Here is a 17,408-nt window from a genome sequence, read left to right as displayed (position 1 = left end):
ATGGTGGGAGAGATCGATTAAGTTGTTTCGTTCCCATTTCTCCCACCTTACAGTGATGTGATGAATCCAAGGCGAAGATATCTTCGACGACTACCTGGACGTGATCTCGATATATGTTATTTCCTGTCTTCGATGACCAACTAATCTTAGATCAAGTCCTCCTCATTCGCCCTCTTCTAACCTGATCTTCCCATCAGCCCCTACAAGCCCTTTGGCCCTAGCATAAATTTCCAACCTTTCTAACTGTCCTATATACCCATCCACTAATCTCTGCACCCATCCATCTGTTGGGAAACTCTTCATCCACTGATTATGCAGATGCAATGACCATACTTGACCAACTCTCTCTTCCAATTCCTCTCTCCCACCTTCACTATGCCATTTCTTACCTGCGAAAATGGGCGGATCAGGTAAGAAAGGATCCGGGAAACGATTATCCGTTCGACAATTTCTTGGATCGGCGAAACACCATGGTAATACGCCGAATGGTCTTATATGAGCTGCTAAGAGGGCTCGGTGAAGTTTCGAATAGAGGTGAGATCCCCATGTAAAGGTATTGGGTTTTGGGAATGGTGAAGAAGCCATGAGGTGGAAGGCTTCGCAAAGGTAAGGGGAGTGACGCTCGAAATGCATTAAAGCGCCATTAAGGGAATAGTACGGTTTGTCTAACAATCAAAATACAATGACAAAGTTAGCTACAAACATTCGGATATCTGACGAAGACGAATGAACGTATATGTGTGTATGAGTAAGATGTCAAGTGATGCAATCAACTCACCATAACAATCCCATTGAGTTACCCACTCCTCCTCTATCAAAGGATGTAGATCCCTCGTCAATATCTGATCCATATCCAACCATATTCCACCATGATGCCATAAAACCAATAATCTAATCGCATCACCGTCCACCCACCCCTTCCCATCGAATACATCTCCTTTCCCATTACCCATCACCTTTTCTAAATCTGTACCTCTAGTAAGATAATCCATATCAACCTGTTTGACTTCTATATATTCACCCCATTTGATCAGATACGGTTGAAGTATTGGATTATTTTCCAGTATCGATTTACCATTGGTCCATAAAATTATTTTGGAATATTGTAGTGGTTGAGTAGCAAGGAAAGATTGAAAAGTCGTTATTTGTCTTGAACCAAACTGGATCAAATCTGATCTCCAATATGTATGATATATTAATTTATCGCGGTTTCCATCTAATTCAGAAAACGGGTTGGGTTGGATGGTCGAAGAAAAATCATAACATGCCATACCCCTTTTCAGACTTATACCTGGGTTTAACATATTTCGTTTCGCCCCGTGATGTTTCGTCATGTTGTAATATGGTGAAGGATTCTGGAAACATCCTTTTAACTGTGATATAGAATCTATCTCTTGTTTAATCCATTTTTTGGAAAAGAGTGAAAATTCGATTTGGATTTCATATTTTGATCTCCATGTTGATATTCCCCATAATAAACTTCCGAATAACAACAACATCACTAACAGATTTCTTAAAGTTTTCCTTTGATTTCGACCACTCCCACTAGTAGACGGACTACCCCCACCACCAGGCCACCACCTTGCAGGCCAAGGTAATGAAGATGATAATCTCCTTTTCGTACGATGGAATGGTAAGCTGAATGAACCTCCTCTACCTCTTTTTTGATGTTTCGATATTCCCGCTCCTGGTCCTGTTCCGGGATGACCAGCTGTTGATGGATGATGTACATTCTCATCCTCCGATTCCATCTCTATCTCAGTCTCCCTCCTTCTTGATCTGGCGTATGAAGTCGAAGCGTAAGATGAAGAACTACCACCGAGGTTGGACGGTCCAGGTTGACCGTAAGTATATCCGTTGGAGAGTGGTGAAGGAGATGTGCTGTTGATATCTAATATTGCTGAGCCAGAACTACCGTATGGATGTTGCGTGTTGTTGAGAGCATCTAAAGAGATATTGGACCCTGCTGTATGTAGCGAAGGTCGTGAGATGGTCGATCGTCGGTGGGATATACTGGGTATACTGCCATATGGCTCGGATGGTTGGGAGGGCGGTACGTGCTCATCGCTTGAAGATAGGGATGGTCGAGGGTTCGTACTTGTATTCCTACGTGTAACAGTCCAGAATAGGGATCAGTAGGAGCTGGTGGTTTGAAAGGATAGTGGATAGTCCGTGTACTCACCACTCGGTCCCGGACCACCCTTGATGGCTGCTCTCGGAGGATGAACGAGTATCATCCACCTGAGCTAGATGAGCTTTCGACTTGCTGGTCCTCCATGATCCATGAGGGTCCATCTCGAGGATCGTTCGCCAGTCTCCGAAAACTGAGCTGAAGGTTAATACGGTTTTATACGTCTCGTTATAGGGCTATCATAGTCATCAGTTGAAGTGCGATGAATGTGGTTTTCGAAATTTAACAGTGAGTGTAGCTCGCGAGGTTACGCTAAAAGAGTTACTACATCATCATTCATCTAACCATTGCAATTAGCTAAAATCCACCACGTGCATGAGATCTGCATTGAGTCCATCCATCCGGATAAAAGGAATACGTATATAAAGTTACACGATGTCAGGTGCCACATGGATGAACCGGTTATTCCCGATTGACGGATATGAGTTATGCTCAAAGTGGTTGTTATGGAATGCGCTCGAGCTCAGTAAGTCGTGATTGTTCCCTGATGCAGCAGTACTTTGGTGTATGACGATTGATGCCGAGCACCGTACGCACCAAACCACCAACCAACAGTCACGCATCATTCCATTCCACCATTCGCCCCCCAAACGTTCCTTCTCTTTCATATTTTATACTCGGACTCTCAAACAAAGTAAAACATCTCCATCCATCACCCATAATACATTACTCGTCTTACTCTACGTGTAACAACCTCCATGTGAGTTGATACGTGCCATTGCCAAGCGAAGAACAATGACTGACGCGTGATACTGCGATTGGTATTGTACAGTCATAATGTCTCAAGCTGTCCCCCCATCATGGAAGGTATGTTATTGACAATCTTCATCCATCTTTGTGCTCCGGTGCTAAAACTTCTTGACGATATCTAGGATCTCGGTAAATCCTCCTCCGACCTCCTCCTCAAGGATTACCCCATCCAAGGTACTTCCCTCGAGGTCAAGACCCTCACCCCATCCAACGTCGCCTTCAAGGTCGCTGGTATCAAAGATGATAAATCCGGTGCTATCAACGGTGATATCGAGGGTAAATACACCGACTTCAAGAACGGTTTGACCTTCACCCAAGTGAGTCCACGTATTTCAGTCGTTGTGCACGTCGTACGAGGGCATGGTGGGGGGTTCAGAACCCAGCGAATAGAGTGGAATACTACTTGGAAACAATCAGGGGTTCAGCGGCTACATGTCGTCCTGTACCCATTGCTATTCTTTAGAAAGAGGGGCCAATTATCTTGGATGATCAATGAGGCTGACAACTCCTTTCCTTCCACTAGGCTTGGACCACCACCAACCTCCTCAGAACTCAACTCGAGCTCGAGAACCAAATTGCCAAGGGTCTCAAACTTGACCTTGCTACCACCCTCAACCCAGCCAAGGCCTCCAAGTCTGCCATCTTGACCGCTATCTACAAGCAACCTTCTCTCCACACCAGAGCTACCGTTGATCTCTTCAAGGTGAGTAATGTCATTTCACCTACATCGCTCGTTATACTGATGTTTCACGTTTAGGGCCCAACCTTCACCGCTGACACCGTTGTCGGTCGAGATGGATTCCTCGTCGGTGCTGAGGCTTCTTACGATGTCCTCTCCGGTGCTATCACCCGATACGCTGGTGCCGTAGGATTCTCTGCCCCAGAGTACGCCATCACCCTCCACGGTCTCGGTAACCTCTCCACCTTCGCTGCCTCATACTACCACAAGGTCTCCAAGGACGTTGAGGCCGGTGCCAAGGCTAGCTAAAATCCACCACGGTGGAATTTCCATCCATCCGGTGCCAAGGATACGTATATAAGTTACACGAGTCTTTTGGGTCACAGGGAGAAGTTATTCCCGTCTTGAGGATATGAGTTATGCTCAAAGTGGTTGTGGAATCGCTCGAGCTCAGTAAGTCTGATTCTTCCTGATGCAGCTACTTTGGTGTTGACGATTGATCCGACACCTACGCACCAAACCACCAACCAACAGTCCGCATCATTCCATTCCACCATTCGCCCCAAACGTTCCTTCTCTTTCATATTTTATACTCGGACTCTCAACTTAGAACATCTCCATCCATCACCCATAATCTGGGTTACTCGTCTTACTCTACGTATAACAACCTCCATGTGAGTTGATACGTGCATTCAAGCGAAGAACAATGACTGACGCGTGATCTGCGATTGGTATTGTACAGTCATAATGTCTCAAGCTGTCCATCATGAAGGTATGTTATTAACAATCTTCACATCTTTGTGCTCCGGTGCTAAAAACTTGACGATATCTAGGATCTCGGTAAATCTCTCGACTTACTAAGGATTACAGCAAGGTACTTTTCGAGGTCAAGTTCACACAACGTCGCCTTCAAGGTCGCTGGTATCAAAGATGATAATCCGGTGCTATCAACGGTGATATCGAGGGTAAATACATCGACTTCAGAACGGTTTGACCTTCACCCAAGTGAGTCCACGTATTTCAGTCGTTGTGCACGTCGTACGAGGCATAACCCGTGGGTTCAGAACCCAGCTATAGAGTGGAATACTACTTGGAAACAATCGTTCAGCGGCTACATGTCGTCCTGTACCCATTGCTATTCGAAATTAGAAAGACCCGGCCAACTATCTTGGATGATCAATGAGGCTGACAACTCCTTTCCTTCCACTAGCTTGGACCACCACCAACCTCCTCAGAACTCAACTCGAGCTCGAGAACAAAGTGTCAAGGGTCTCAAACAATGACCAATGCTACCACCCTCAACCCAGCCAAGGCCTCCAAGTCTGCCATCTTGGATCTACAAGCAACCTTCTCTCCACACCAGAGCTACCGTTGATCTCTTCAAGGTGAGTAATGTCATTTATACATCGCTCGTTATACTGATGTTTCACGTTTAGGGTCAACTTCGCTGACACCGTTGTCGGTCAAGATGGATTCCTCGTCGGTGTGAGCTTCTTACGATGTCCTCTCCGGGCTATCACCCGATACGCTGGTCGTAGGATGTGCCCCAGAGACGCCATCACCTGACGTTGGTGTCTCCATCTTGCTGCCTGAATCTAAAAGTTCCAAGGACGTTGATCCGTGCCAAGGCGTCAAGACACCAAATCCACCACCGGTGGTGTTTCCCTCGAAGTCGGTGCCAAGACTTACCTCGTGAGTTTATACCTTGTCTACAGCTTTCGAAGACATGCAGAATGTCTTGTTATGACAATTCCGCTTTCTCAAATCCAACATCACTACCCGTCCTCGCTAGTTACACCCAAGCTCTCCGACCTGGTGTCAAGGCCTCTCTAGTCAAGGAGTAAACACTCCAGACTCGACGAACCTACCCCGGTCAAGCCCCCACAAAGTTTGAGAATTCTTCAATCACGTTGGCAGATTGGGAACAAGGGATCATCCTGTGTTTTTTAGGGTGCTCTCACCTCACCTAATCAAGGGGATGGTCTTTATCTGCGTAGACAAGGTAAAAGAGGGGATGTGGATGTGGTTGGGAAGAAGTTTTCAAGTCGGTTATTTACTATTAATTCAAAATGCTATTATAGGATGTAGAATGCGATCATATTAGTGCAGTCTTTGCTATACGTTAGTCAGATCCAGGATCGATCCGGGAAGGAAGAGATATACGCCCAGCAGAAGTAGGAGTAGATCAAGGTCAAAATCGAGAAGTATGAGTATAGATTCGAGGTCGAGAAGTAGAAGTAGAAGTATGAGGAGTGTCAGTCCAAGGAAGTAAAATAGCTGCCAAGTGAAAGGTATTTGTAAATCGCATCGGAGTCGTATCATGTTGAATGGTACGTAGGTTAGAAAAAGGAAATCAACACAGATATATATACATTTGAGATACCTGAAGGCGGTGGAAAGTACAGTTGATACAGAAGTATATGACAGAATATGCATATGTTCATATATATGGTTATCTGCTGCTTGTCTTCCTGTAAGCATGACATCCCATCCCGACATGCATACACATGATCAAGTTACACTCCATAAAGGTCATTGTGAACTCAAGTTGTGCAGTACGGTACTGAATTCGGCCTCGGAGGTCCAAGCGTCATTTAACCGGAAAAAGCAACTGATACCTTCGAACAACACAAAAACACGAACATTCAACTCATCATCCAACTACTACCATCTCAGTCAACATACACATAGCACTACAGATCTGATTCAACAGTCTCAAGAGAGCAGCGCGAGAAGCATCACAGGATCGAAATTTGAGCTCAATTCTGGATTGTGTAATTCTTGTATCACCGAACGCTAAGTCCAAAGGTTCGATATTATCAATCCGAAAGTTGAGTGATAGTGAACTAAGATGAAGATTCTCACTGAAGACGATGTGGAAGCTCGAATAACGAAGCTGAGATCTGCAGGTATGTATTAAATATCTTCTGGGCTTTCGGAATGTCTTACTGATCTGGTATGCGAGCAGAACCCGATAAGAAAGTAGATATCATTCAGGCTTTCGGGCTGGACTTTGAAGATGTAACAGAGGTAAGTTAACATATCACCCATAGCCTTCTCCGCGGGCTGTATTAGTCCTGTACGACTTATCTGATACACTCCTTGTCCCCTGCCAGATACCAGACTCGACCTTTGATCCACTCATCTTACTTCTTCCACCATTGATACGATCTTCCCATCCGTTACTTCAAATATCGACCCTTACATCCTTCTTACCATTCTTCATACCTCTCATACCGGACTCGCCTTCCTCTCTTTCTCATCTACGTCTAATACTTCTGCAAGTCTTGCCTGCCTTATTGGAGAAATTGAACGATCCTAAAGATCGTATACACTCCGCGTCAAGTAACATAATCTTCTTAATTGGTAAAAAATGCTTTGTCGTAGATCCACCTCACCCGTCACTTGGTAGTTCCGGGGCTGGACCAGGCGCCAAAGGGAAAGAAAAAGAAAAAGAGAGTCTTTCACAGACTTTCGAGAGGATGCTGAAAGATACGTTAAATTCCAAAATGTGGAGATCAAAAGTTGAATCACTAAAGATACTGTCTAGACTCAGATTGGAATTAGGTTCGAAATTGGGATTGAAAGGTTGGTTGGGCATTTTGGTAGATCTCTTAGAGGATAGTGACGGTAATGTGAGAGAACAAGCTAAAGAGGTGAGTAGTCATACACCCAAATTCACTTTCATTGCTTAGCTGATCATATGAAATATGAATAGACGGTCGTAACTTTATTATCACCTTCTTCAACACCTCCAGCGGCAAGATCGGAATTGAAAAAGTTGTTATTAGCTAGAAATGTAAGAAAGACAATATCCAACGATATCATCGCTAGAGTTCTGGGTGGTGGTGGTGGGGTAGAATCGGGCAGATCGACACCTGCTAATCTCCTATCGTCGGGGATCAATACTCCGAAAGATGAAGCTCCAATGAATGGGAGATCAGGCGCAGCTACTCCTGCTCTGTCTGGAGGTGGAGCAAGCGATGATATCGAAGTTGTCTATGTGAGTTACACAGTCATAAACTTTCAGGTGGAAGTGGACACTGATAATAACTTGATATCCACATAGATCGCTTCACCTCATGATCTATCGAATGAATTGGCTGCCATGTTGCCCCATTTCGAAGGGAAAGAGACGGAACAGAATTGGGCACCGAGAGAAAAAGCTGTAGTGCGGATAAGAGGGATGTTAAGAGGTGGCGTATGGCCAAAGTTCAGTGAAGCTTTCATACAGGGATTAAAAGGCGGAATACTAGAAGGTGTATCGAGGACGGTAAGTCATGCCATAGACTGAAAATTTCCCTTCAAAGCGCTGAGAATTTACACCGTCCTCAGATCGTCAGTCTTCGTACGACTGTAGCTCAACAATCTTGTTATCTCATGAAAGAGCTTGCAGAAACCCTTGGACCAAGTTTTGATCAATTTGTAGAACATCTCTTACCGATCCTTGCGAAAATGGCGTAAGTTGTGCAGTTCTAACAACACCTGTCCAAGAGAGGAACAACTGACCATGCTATATCCTATTATTATATAGAGGATTCACAAAGAAGATCATAGCCGAGCGATCTCAAGCCTGTGTGACTGCTATCATCATACATACCCACGTCCATTCTCGAATTTTTATCAGTCACATCGCAGCGGGAGTAGCGGATAAAAACATTCAGACTCGACACTTCTCTACTGGGCATCTCAAGACTTTCATCGATATACACGGAGCCAAATCGAAACATGCTATCGAGACCGCCCCTGGAATGTTGGACCAACTCGAAGGAGCGGTCAAGAAGTCTCTGGTTGACGTGAATCCAGCGGTCAGAGATCTAGCTAGGCAGGCATTCTGGAGCTATCATTCCGTTTGGCGATCACGAGCCGAAGCGATCCTGAATTCATTGGATGGTATGGCGAGGAAGCAGTTGGAAAAGGCGAACCCACACGAATCGAATGGTATTGTCGCTCCTGCAAAAGCCGCTCCGCCCGCCAAGCGAGCGTCGAGCACGATGTCTGCTTTATTAGCTGAGAAACGAAAGGCCAAAGCAGCCGAATTAGCAGCTGGGAAAATGGCCCAAGAATCGCCCAGAATCGTTTCCGGCCCTGTACCTGGTTCTCCGAGCTTACAGCAAGGTATGCCAAGATCGAACTCGTCGGCTTCGTTATCTGCAAAGGCAAGTAGACCTAGTGATCAATTAGAAAGAGGTATAACATCACCTGAAACACCTCCACATACCAACCCTCTGCCTTCTTCTCCCATACCTTCGCAGAGAGGTACTCCTCGACCAAGCACAAAAGCCACATTGGGATCGCCTAAAGATCTGTTGTCCCAAACGAGAGATAGAACAAGTAGTCTTGGCAGAAGTCCACCTTCGCGGGGATCACCAAGTCGTGATTCACCTTTAAGACAGTCGTCGACTTACCCCTTCTCTGCTTCTGGCGTGAGGTCACCGGGATCAAGTACTGCTTCTAGTAGCGCGGTAAATAATTTACGAACGCCTCAGAGTAATCGAAGACCTTTACCGTCATTCTCGACTGAGACGGGTCTTGGGTTAGGTGTACATACCCCAAGCGGTATGGGCAGGTCATCAGTATCTCACGAAGCTGAAGTTGAGGGTGATGAAGATTGGCAGAGTGGTACGGATACTCCGACGAGGGTATTACCTCCCGGATCGGGTGTTGTCGAAGATGCAAGAAGAGCTCAAGCTGCTCAAGCTGAATCTGCCGCTCAACAATTAATGGAATATGTGGAGGATGAACAGGAAGCTATACCTTCGACACAAACGCTGAATCGTCTACATGTCAATGACAATGCCGATACAACTATACCTGCAACTCCTGCTAGACCTGCAAATGGAAATGGGAATGCGTACAAGACACCTCTGAACGTAAGCAAAGCATGGGAAGATTCACCTAAACCTGAAGCTGTTACTCCCCTGATGATAGAAAGGTTGAAAGAGAGGAAACATGAGAGAAGTTGGTGGGTGAGAAGGCAAGAATGTGAGCTTCTTAGTGATTCCTGGATGATTTGATTGAATGATAAGTGGCTGATATGTGATGTTGGATAGTGATGGATAAAGCTTCTCCTTTGAAATCAACTACACCTACACCTTCATCAGCTATCACAGAGGATATCCAAGGTCTAATATCTGGTCAACCGACTCTTAGGAATTTACAGAAGTTAGCATTGTTCTCTACTTCTCATCCTGTTCATGATACGGAAGATGTGGAGGAAGAGAAAAAAGTTTGGATCGATGATAAAATATTTGAGAATATACTTCAAGGTTTACTAGAATTTTTGAAACCAAACCAAAATAAAAAATTGCTAGAACAGGGTTTGGTGGTTCTTTGGGAGATGGTACAGCATCAATGGATATTGTTCGATGGACATGAACAAGAATTGTTGGAGACTTTGTTCAGACTTAGAGCAAGTCATGATGCTACTGTGAGTGAGGGTGTCGCCCCGGAGTGGACAAGTCATAAATAACGTCCTGCTGATTAAGTGGTGTTTTGAATGGTAGATATTGGAATCTACCAATGCATTAATATCGTTGTTGACTCAGATATCCGATCCTATGTATTTCCTTACCCTGTTGCGATCCTCATTATCCCGATTCTTATCTGAACATCCATCCGCTTCGGACCAAGATACCGCAAATGGCGAAGGAATTTCTCGACTTTCGCTTAATGGGACCCAACAAGAGACGGATAAGATTAGAAACTCTGGCTGGTTATTCGGTTTAACAAGTTTAGGAATGTGTGTGATTAGATTACCTGAGGCTGTCGTTGAGGTGGAAGGTCCCAAATTAGGTGAAATCATAATGGAGGTGAGTGCTTCTTCATGTTACTTTTGACTTTTTGAAGGTAGAGGGTAATAGCGAAGAAGGAAAGGAATCCACGTTGACATCGATGTACGTCTCTCAGGCAATGTCATCACCTTCCTCTATAATTCGTCAGGCGTCTCAAACTCTCTTGTTATCCATTCAAACCATTTTGAAAGATTCCAACAAGACTTTATCGCTTGTGCCCCATTTGAATAAAGGTCAGAAGGATTTAGCTATTTATTATATGGCTCAGAATGGCATTTTAGAAAACACACATAAGTTTGAACAAGCCACTGAAGAAGGAGAGGATGGAGACGAGAGCAAGGCGAAGATGTTGAAGGAGATGCATGGTTTGATGGGTAGAGGTATATTGAGGGAATAGGAAAAGAAGAACGAATTAGGATTTCTCATTTTCTGTACCTTGCAAATATTGGTGAATTCTTCTTGATTGTATATAGCACATAGATGATGTATGAAATGAGATGTGATCATGAAACGTCAGAGTTGCTCCATAGGTAATGGAAAGAGATTGAATGATCACAATTAGTAGAGTAGAAATACATAAATGTCGTCACATTCGTTCTGCGGATCTATCTAAGCAGAATGAAATACTATGCGATTAACCATCAGATGAATTCATCTAAACATTTTCTTGCCTTGTATTATCTTACCGAAACAGCAAGATTATCAAGAACATCTGACCCTATCCGTGGATCTATGATTCGGGGTTTACTTTATAGGTCTTACTCTCAAATTCGGACGTAGCTATCAAATCCCAATTGAATCATACCAAATCATATCAGTCGCAATTTCACTGACGATATATGATCGATGGATCGACTTACAATCTCCACGAACAAAGGTCTCAATTCCTTTATAGCCTTTGTCTCGGGAGGTACCAATAACAAATCTGCGTTTCTTCCTTTCCTCTTTCTCCTTCTTCCATGTCCTTGTGACGTAGCTGAGTCAGGTATTTGAGGTGATCTAGGTGGTCGGCCAGGTTCGTTCGCCGGATCTCTTTTGTCTTTGTCCTTTTCTTTTTCTTTCTCCTTTGAAGTATGTTTGAAATCTAATGAATTCCTAATTTTCTCAAATGATTTCCTATGACCTTGACCAGTCGCAGATCCTCCAGAGCCCTTCCTTCTTCGACTACCACTACCAATACCGCTTTCATCGGGATTTTGTGGTTCTTCAGCCAACCCAGCTGAATTCAATGATGATCTTTCGCTCTCATCTTGATCTTCCACTTTCAAATTCAAATTCCTCATATCTTCCAATTCCTCTTGATCCTCTTCATCCTCTTCTTCAGACTCTTCATCAGCCATCTCTCCACCTTCTGCCAAAGCGGTCTCACCGATACTCAAACTTGCCATCACACTGTCCAACAGCGCAGCTTCTTCATCCGCCCCTACCCCGGCTGCTTCCGGACCAGTCGCAGCGGCAGATCTAAATCTCCTTCGGATCTTTTCTTCATGCGCGATCTTAAGTTTGTAATGATACTCAGCTACCGAATCGACTTCTTTCATTACGGTTCGTCGCTCTTCCTCTGAAGCAGGTAAAATAATTTCCAGATCCAATGGTTGGGGTAGACCGGTTCGTGCATAGGTGAGGAATAATTCGATCCATGACATTAACGAATCGAATAAACCTTGTCCCTTGGAATGGACGTTGTGTACGAATGTGTAAAAGGATTGTTCGTGCCGCTGCACAAGGTCGATGAATGTTTGAACGGTCCGTTGGGGATCTTCTTGCGATACTACAGAGCAGAGAAATTATCAGTACCGCATCATCATGCGTGATTATCGCTCCCTTTGTCAGTAGTATGGACTCACGTTCTTCCACTTGTTCCACCGTACGTATCATATCATTAATGAACGCTTGCATATCTCCTAAAGAATCTGCGATACTAGCAGCTTTGTAGACGGTAGCCAAGGGAGCATAGAAGATAGTGATGATGTCTTTGAGTAATTCAGCGGTAACACCCTGCCATTATTCCATCCGACAAGTTAGTAAGCTCATCATTTTATCCATCGGTTGTCAAAGTCAGCAAGTCCAACTCACCTCAAAAATCAAAGCTAGCAGACCTTCTTTCTCCCTCTTCCTCGTCCACAACTTCAACAACACGCTCAGATCCTCATACAACCAAGCATCTTCGTTATCCGGTCCGAGATCATCATCCGAATCGTCCAATTCAGCTTGAGCAGATTTGTACTCATGATACGCTCGAGTAGCCCTTGCGACTCTCTGAAATTGAGGACGGGACAATGAAGGCATATCAGGTGATCGGAGGATCGTCACCAGTAAGTCTATACGTTCTTGAGCTGTACAAATGTCAAAGATTATGATTAGAATGGATCAATTCCTTACAATCGATCTTCCAATTCATGTAGACTTACCAGCATCTTTTCTGTATATCTCTTGGATTTCAAAAGGCGCATTCGCATACTGTTCGATCTTTTGACATAAAACCGGATCATCGATCTTCTCTTGTACAGCATCGATATCTTCCTGCAATAACCGGACATCTTCGGAGAGGGAGGAAGAGAACATTCGTTGGATGAGTGATTGACCTCCAAACGGTCTGGCAAGGAAGAGATCCAAAACACCTATATTGTCAAGAAGTCCAGTACTCAGCATAATCTCTAGATTGAAGACATCAAGTCATTGCATTGCTTGCGAAAGCTGTTCGCTAGACGACTTACCTCGTATCATGGCCATGGGATTTGATATCTTCAGTATACCTTTTAACACGAAGTAAGGCATCAAACCGTGTAGTCTCTTCAGCTGTGCCAGTGTATCAGATGCAGTATCAGAAGCTACAAAAAGGTGGAAGATGGTAGCTGCGAGTCTGCGTCATAGGTCCCATTGTCAGCTTGATCTAGAATTAGCCATCAGATCGTAATACGCACGAAATTCTTCCCCATTCCAATACACTGGCCTCAGCTTTCGGTAGATCCTCTACCCTTTCAACTCTTCTTACAACTTCGAAAACACCTTTCAACCCTCCTTCTTTACTGAGTACATCACCCTTAAATTGCGCCAAGCCCTCTCGGAGCGCTTCGATCCGTTTCTCAGCTTCTAGCTTGAACCTCCTCCTACCTTCTTCTCGGACCGCATCGGCCTCTAAACGCCGTTGACAGTCGACTGCTTCGGGTGGAGTCAAGGTGGTCGGTGCAGATAACAGGAATGATCTCAGTATAGGTGAATTGATTATAAATGGCAATGCCAATATCGAATTTAAGTAAGCTCGAAGGGTCAATCGGTTCTTCTCCCTTGATAGTGGTGTAGTGTTCGTTGTAGGTGAAGATGGTGAGTCTGGACCAGCAGACGATGGAGGTGTATTGTATCCACTTGATGAAGCGCCATCGTTCCCGCCTGAACCATATATCATACGTAGTGGGTTGTAAGAGCTGTATCCTGCTGTAGGAGGCGGACTTGTAGCTGCTGCAGTGACAGATTTGTCTTTGGGAGGGGGTGGTGGGATTGGGTAATCTGGGAAAGCAAGTCGAAGCTGAAGGGGAAAAGAAGGATTGAGTTTGTTTTATATGAAGGACTCGTATATTTTGAGAAAGAGCAAACTTACCTCGTCGGCCAATCTCTTGAAATCACCATACCGCCTTGAGACAAATACATCTGCTACTCCATTCCGTCTTGTGCGAATGATGAATTCCTGATAGTGTGAGATGAGATTAGTGAGGAATGAACTAGACTAAGGTAAATTGAGTATTCGTAGGGAAGCTCGAAACTCACCTCATGGGATCTACTTCTCACTCTACCTTTTTCCACCACTACCCTCACGCCCACTACATTCACCTCAAACCCAGCTGTTGGATCGAATGACCCTTGTCCTCCTTGGTTTTGCGGATGTCTCTCTAACCATTTCCTTCTACGTTCCTGTTGAAGTGCTTCTAACCTATTCAATTCATTCTGACCTATCCTGACCACCTCTTCGCCAGAGGTAAGTTTGATACCTACTCCAAACATCAATGAAGTATGTTTTTCAATTTTATTCCATAATTTTTTCTTTTCCAAAATCTCCTTTCTTTCTTCTTTCGTCATGAGGCTTTCCATCACTTCTCTTTCCTCTTCACTTAGACTTGAAGCTGTCGTAGACGACCCACCAGTAGTAGCCAAGAAAGAAGATAGAAAGGGTTGTACCTTCCCCGACCAGAATGTTGGAGGCGCAGTCGAAAGGAATGGAAATGGTAAGAGGAATTGATGGAACATAAACCTCAGAAATGGTAAATCCCCTCCTAATCGACCTTCCAATCTTGAGTTCTCGGAAATCTTCTGTAAAGCTTCCTGTTTGGCTGATTCAGGTAAAACGAATGGATCGCCCAGTAATCCCAATGCGTTTGCACCTAGTACCGGATCAGTGATGAGGTTGAGCTCATGTTGGACCTGTAAGTTAACCAGAGTCTTTTTCAAGTAATGAGCACGAAGGGGGGTAAGAGTGGTAGGGGGGTTGGAAGCTGATATTGGGTATGTGGAGTGATACGGATGTAGATGGGCTGCAGAAGATTGAGCTCCACTTATACTACCAGCGCTTGCATAGGGTAAAGGTGCAGTATTAGGTGGTTTGGAGAAGTCGATAATCTGTCCATCTTGATCTTCAGAAGACGGTTGGGAAAAATCAATCTGTCTCCCAAACCCACCTCCTAAAGGTGCAGTGGCTGGCGGAGGAGGCAGTGCTTTGTCTTTGCTCTGGGATGATGTGAGGCGAGGAAGTGGTGGCGAAGGGGGAGAAGCGAATCCTTGTGCAAGATCCAATGCATTGACGGCGCCTATGTCTTCGTCGGGTGGGGGAGGAGGGGGCAATGGTCGATCTGGTCGGGATGATCGTTGTCTCCTCGGTGTATATGGCTTGTACGGCACATTCTGATTGGGGCTTGAAGAGGACATGACGAGGATCGGGCCAGCCTGAGTACTAAGCTGCGGCGTGCTGAAGTGATGTGTTGTTGTCAAGATAAATAAAAGCAGAGATTGAAGAGTGAAGAGAACCGAAATGACTGAACCGAACGTGTTAGCGGTCACAGTGACATGACGTAGGTCGCTATTCTTGGCTATTTCCGAATGCTACCATTGCAATCCACATTTCAACCTTTTGGTTACAAAGTCATGCGCCATCACCATGCACATGATGTAGCTCAGCAATAGGAGACAGAGACACACTAAGTGATTACCCAATGCATGCTCATCATTTCATGTTACCCTGGAGACTCGCCGATTCAAGTTATTGCTTATACACAAGCGGAGTAATCAGTGACACCAGGCTGAAACGCTACGAGCACTCGACTTCACCGCCTTTGATACGTACCGAAAGGTGAGTTGCCTGCCTTGCGAAAGCAAGGTGGATCGAACCACCAAGCTCATCGCCGTTAGCAGATGTCATTCTTAGACCTGGTCGTATCAGTGTATTGGGATCCATGCCTTCGGACGTGACAGTTCAGGCGAGGTATAGCGAACGAATCCTGTGTACTGATTTATGCGATTTCATTCCCATTCTCATGTGACTATTGAATTTCTCTCTCTACAAAAATGGTATATAATACTGAAGTACAAACAGGTTTACAAATTGATAAAACATAACACAAAGAATATGAACGCGAGTGGTAATTTCTCTTCCCTCTATAATGTGGGGTGATGAGGTATCTGAGATGACAGAGTCAGAAAACTAAGCCTGAGCAATCTTACTTGCGACGGTACGTTCCTTCTCGAGTCGTTCTTTGTTGGCTTGGAATGCTGCATCCCGACAGGCTTGCATACCGGAACTGGTTGAACGACGAGTATCAGCATCGATTCAGCGACAGAAAGGGATTGACAATATCTTGTGTGATAAAGAGATGGGGATAACCGAAGAAACAAATTGGGATAGGTGCACAAGGAGGTATGATCGGAAGTCTGGATTCAACTCACCAGTTATGGGCCTCTGGCTGTCTATGAGTCGAACAGAAACATTTCTGACAATGAGGACAATCTCCTACTATACGCTGAGCGGCTGAAGGGCATTGAGTAGGGTTGGCGGTCATCTCAGGTTTGGAACCTTCTTCGGTAGGGGAGGTAGGGATGTTGTAGACGACTTTGAATTGACATCGTTTCTTGGCTGGCCTGCGGTAAAAGTATTAGCATGGTGTGACAGATAAGGGGTTCACTGACGTTGACGAACTTTGAGAACGAACGAGGATGGTGGGGTTAATAGATTTGAAAGAGATACTCACATATTGATGGATTATTTCTGTTGTTGGACGAAGATACAAAGAAGAATGAACGATTGATTGGGTAGGGATGGGTGGCAAATGTATCCAATAAAGGTGTTTATATATCTCTAGGCTCTACGTATGAGATAGATGCAAGTAGGTTGTTGAGCGGGAAGAGTGAATAAGGGGTACGTTGAAAGTCGTGTGTGGTATGCTTGACGTGCAAGGTATGATTCGTTGGGGATTGGGTTATATTGGAATGATGGAGATAAGGGGAGTCGTGTGCGTGAGTACTGTGGTTTGCTTGGTATGGCTGTGTTAATCAAATGAACGATTTGATCAGATCCAATCGGTTGACGAGTCAGTACTTATGTGCTGTATGAGATTTGTTGATTATCTGGTGAAAGAGAAGAAGAAAGGAAAGAGACAGAAGAGAGAAAGCAAGTGTATATATATATATGGGGTTGGGTTGGTTGATTGACTGATTACTTGATCGACTCGTCCGCATTCGTAAGCGTAGATCGTAGTATTCTGAGAGTGAGGTGGCGCTAATCACCAGTTGTAGCAGTTGTAATCTGCCACTTGCCATTCGATAATCGGATTACACCGCCTTACCAATAATTCCTAATCCAGCATTACGATTGGGATTACGATTCAGGGTTCAAGTTCTAGATTGTGCGAGTACCACTCAATCACCCCATTCCCCGGAACACGATCAAGAACCAGAACAAGGGAAACGTAATGAAACCGGAGATGGAGCAGGAATTACTAATGGGTTTGCG

General features: G+C 44.7%; 6 protein-coding genes across 6 annotated transcripts; 3 read left to right on the top strand and 3 right to left on the bottom strand.

Annotated features, from left to right (window-relative positions):
* Positions 1-162: 162 nt before the first annotated feature.
* Positions 163-2,295, bottom strand: L199_003355 (uncharacterized protein; the record flags this gene model as incomplete). Its single annotated transcript, XM_064889088.1, has 3 exons — positions 163-665; positions 779-2,106; positions 2,183-2,295. The coding sequence occupies 3 exons, from the start codon at positions 2,293-2,295 to the stop codon at positions 163-165; spliced, it is 1,944 nt and encodes a 647-aa protein (XP_064745160.1).
* Positions 2,296-2,968: 673 nt separating this feature from the next.
* On the top strand, positions 2,969-3,929 carry L199_003354 (uncharacterized protein; the record flags this gene model as incomplete). The annotated part of the gene is made up of 4 exons (XM_064889087.1): positions 2,969-2,998; positions 3,064-3,258; positions 3,465-3,644; positions 3,699-3,929. 4 exons carry the CDS (start codon positions 2,969-2,971, stop codon positions 3,927-3,929), a joined length of 636 nt encoding a protein of 211 aa, XP_064745159.1.
* A 977-nt stretch (positions 3,930-4,906) lies between these two features.
* L199_003353 (uncharacterized protein) lies at positions 4,907-5,464 on the top strand (the record flags this gene model as incomplete). The annotated part of the gene is made up of 2 exons (XM_064889086.1): positions 4,907-5,005; positions 5,336-5,464. 2 exons carry the CDS (start codon positions 4,907-4,909, stop codon positions 5,462-5,464), a joined length of 228 nt encoding a protein of 75 aa, XP_064745158.1.
* A 1,007-nt stretch (positions 5,465-6,471) lies between these two features.
* On the top strand, positions 6,472-10,811 carry L199_003352 (uncharacterized protein; the record flags this gene model as incomplete). The annotated part of the gene is made up of 10 exons (XM_064889085.1): positions 6,472-6,529; positions 6,589-6,650; positions 6,737-7,276; positions 7,339-7,623; positions 7,690-7,893; positions 7,956-8,080; positions 8,155-9,605; positions 9,674-10,050; positions 10,127-10,432; positions 10,530-10,811. The coding sequence occupies 10 exons, from the start codon at positions 6,472-6,474 to the stop codon at positions 10,809-10,811; spliced, it is 3,690 nt and encodes a 1,229-aa protein (XP_064745157.1).
* Positions 10,812-11,158: 347 nt separating this feature from the next.
* L199_003351 (uncharacterized protein) lies at positions 11,159-15,331 on the bottom strand (the record flags this gene model as incomplete). The annotated part of the gene is made up of 9 exons (XM_064889084.1): positions 11,159-11,194; positions 11,275-12,185; positions 12,262-12,412; positions 12,491-12,750; positions 12,826-13,035; positions 13,132-13,277; positions 13,339-13,940; positions 14,013-14,099; positions 14,180-15,331. 9 exons carry the CDS (start codon positions 15,329-15,331, stop codon positions 11,159-11,161), a joined length of 3,555 nt encoding a protein of 1,184 aa, XP_064745156.1.
* Positions 15,332-16,103: 772 nt separating this feature from the next.
* L199_003350 (uncharacterized protein) lies at positions 16,104-16,458 on the bottom strand (the record flags this gene model as incomplete). Its single annotated transcript, XM_064889083.1, has 2 exons — positions 16,104-16,200; positions 16,346-16,458. The coding sequence occupies 2 exons, from the start codon at positions 16,456-16,458 to the stop codon at positions 16,104-16,106; spliced, it is 210 nt and encodes a 69-aa protein (XP_064745155.1).
* Positions 16,459-17,408: the final 950 nt, after the last annotated feature.

The sequence above is a fragment of the Kwoniella botswanensis genome, chromosome 1 (genome assembly GCF_036426115.1).
Source record: "Kwoniella botswanensis chromosome 1, complete sequence".
Taxonomy (NCBI): Eukaryota; Fungi; Basidiomycota; class Tremellomycetes; order Tremellales; family Cryptococcaceae; genus Kwoniella; species Kwoniella botswanensis.
The sequence above is the reverse complement of the archived record's forward strand: the minus strand, read 5'-3'. Positions and strand labels throughout refer to the sequence as shown.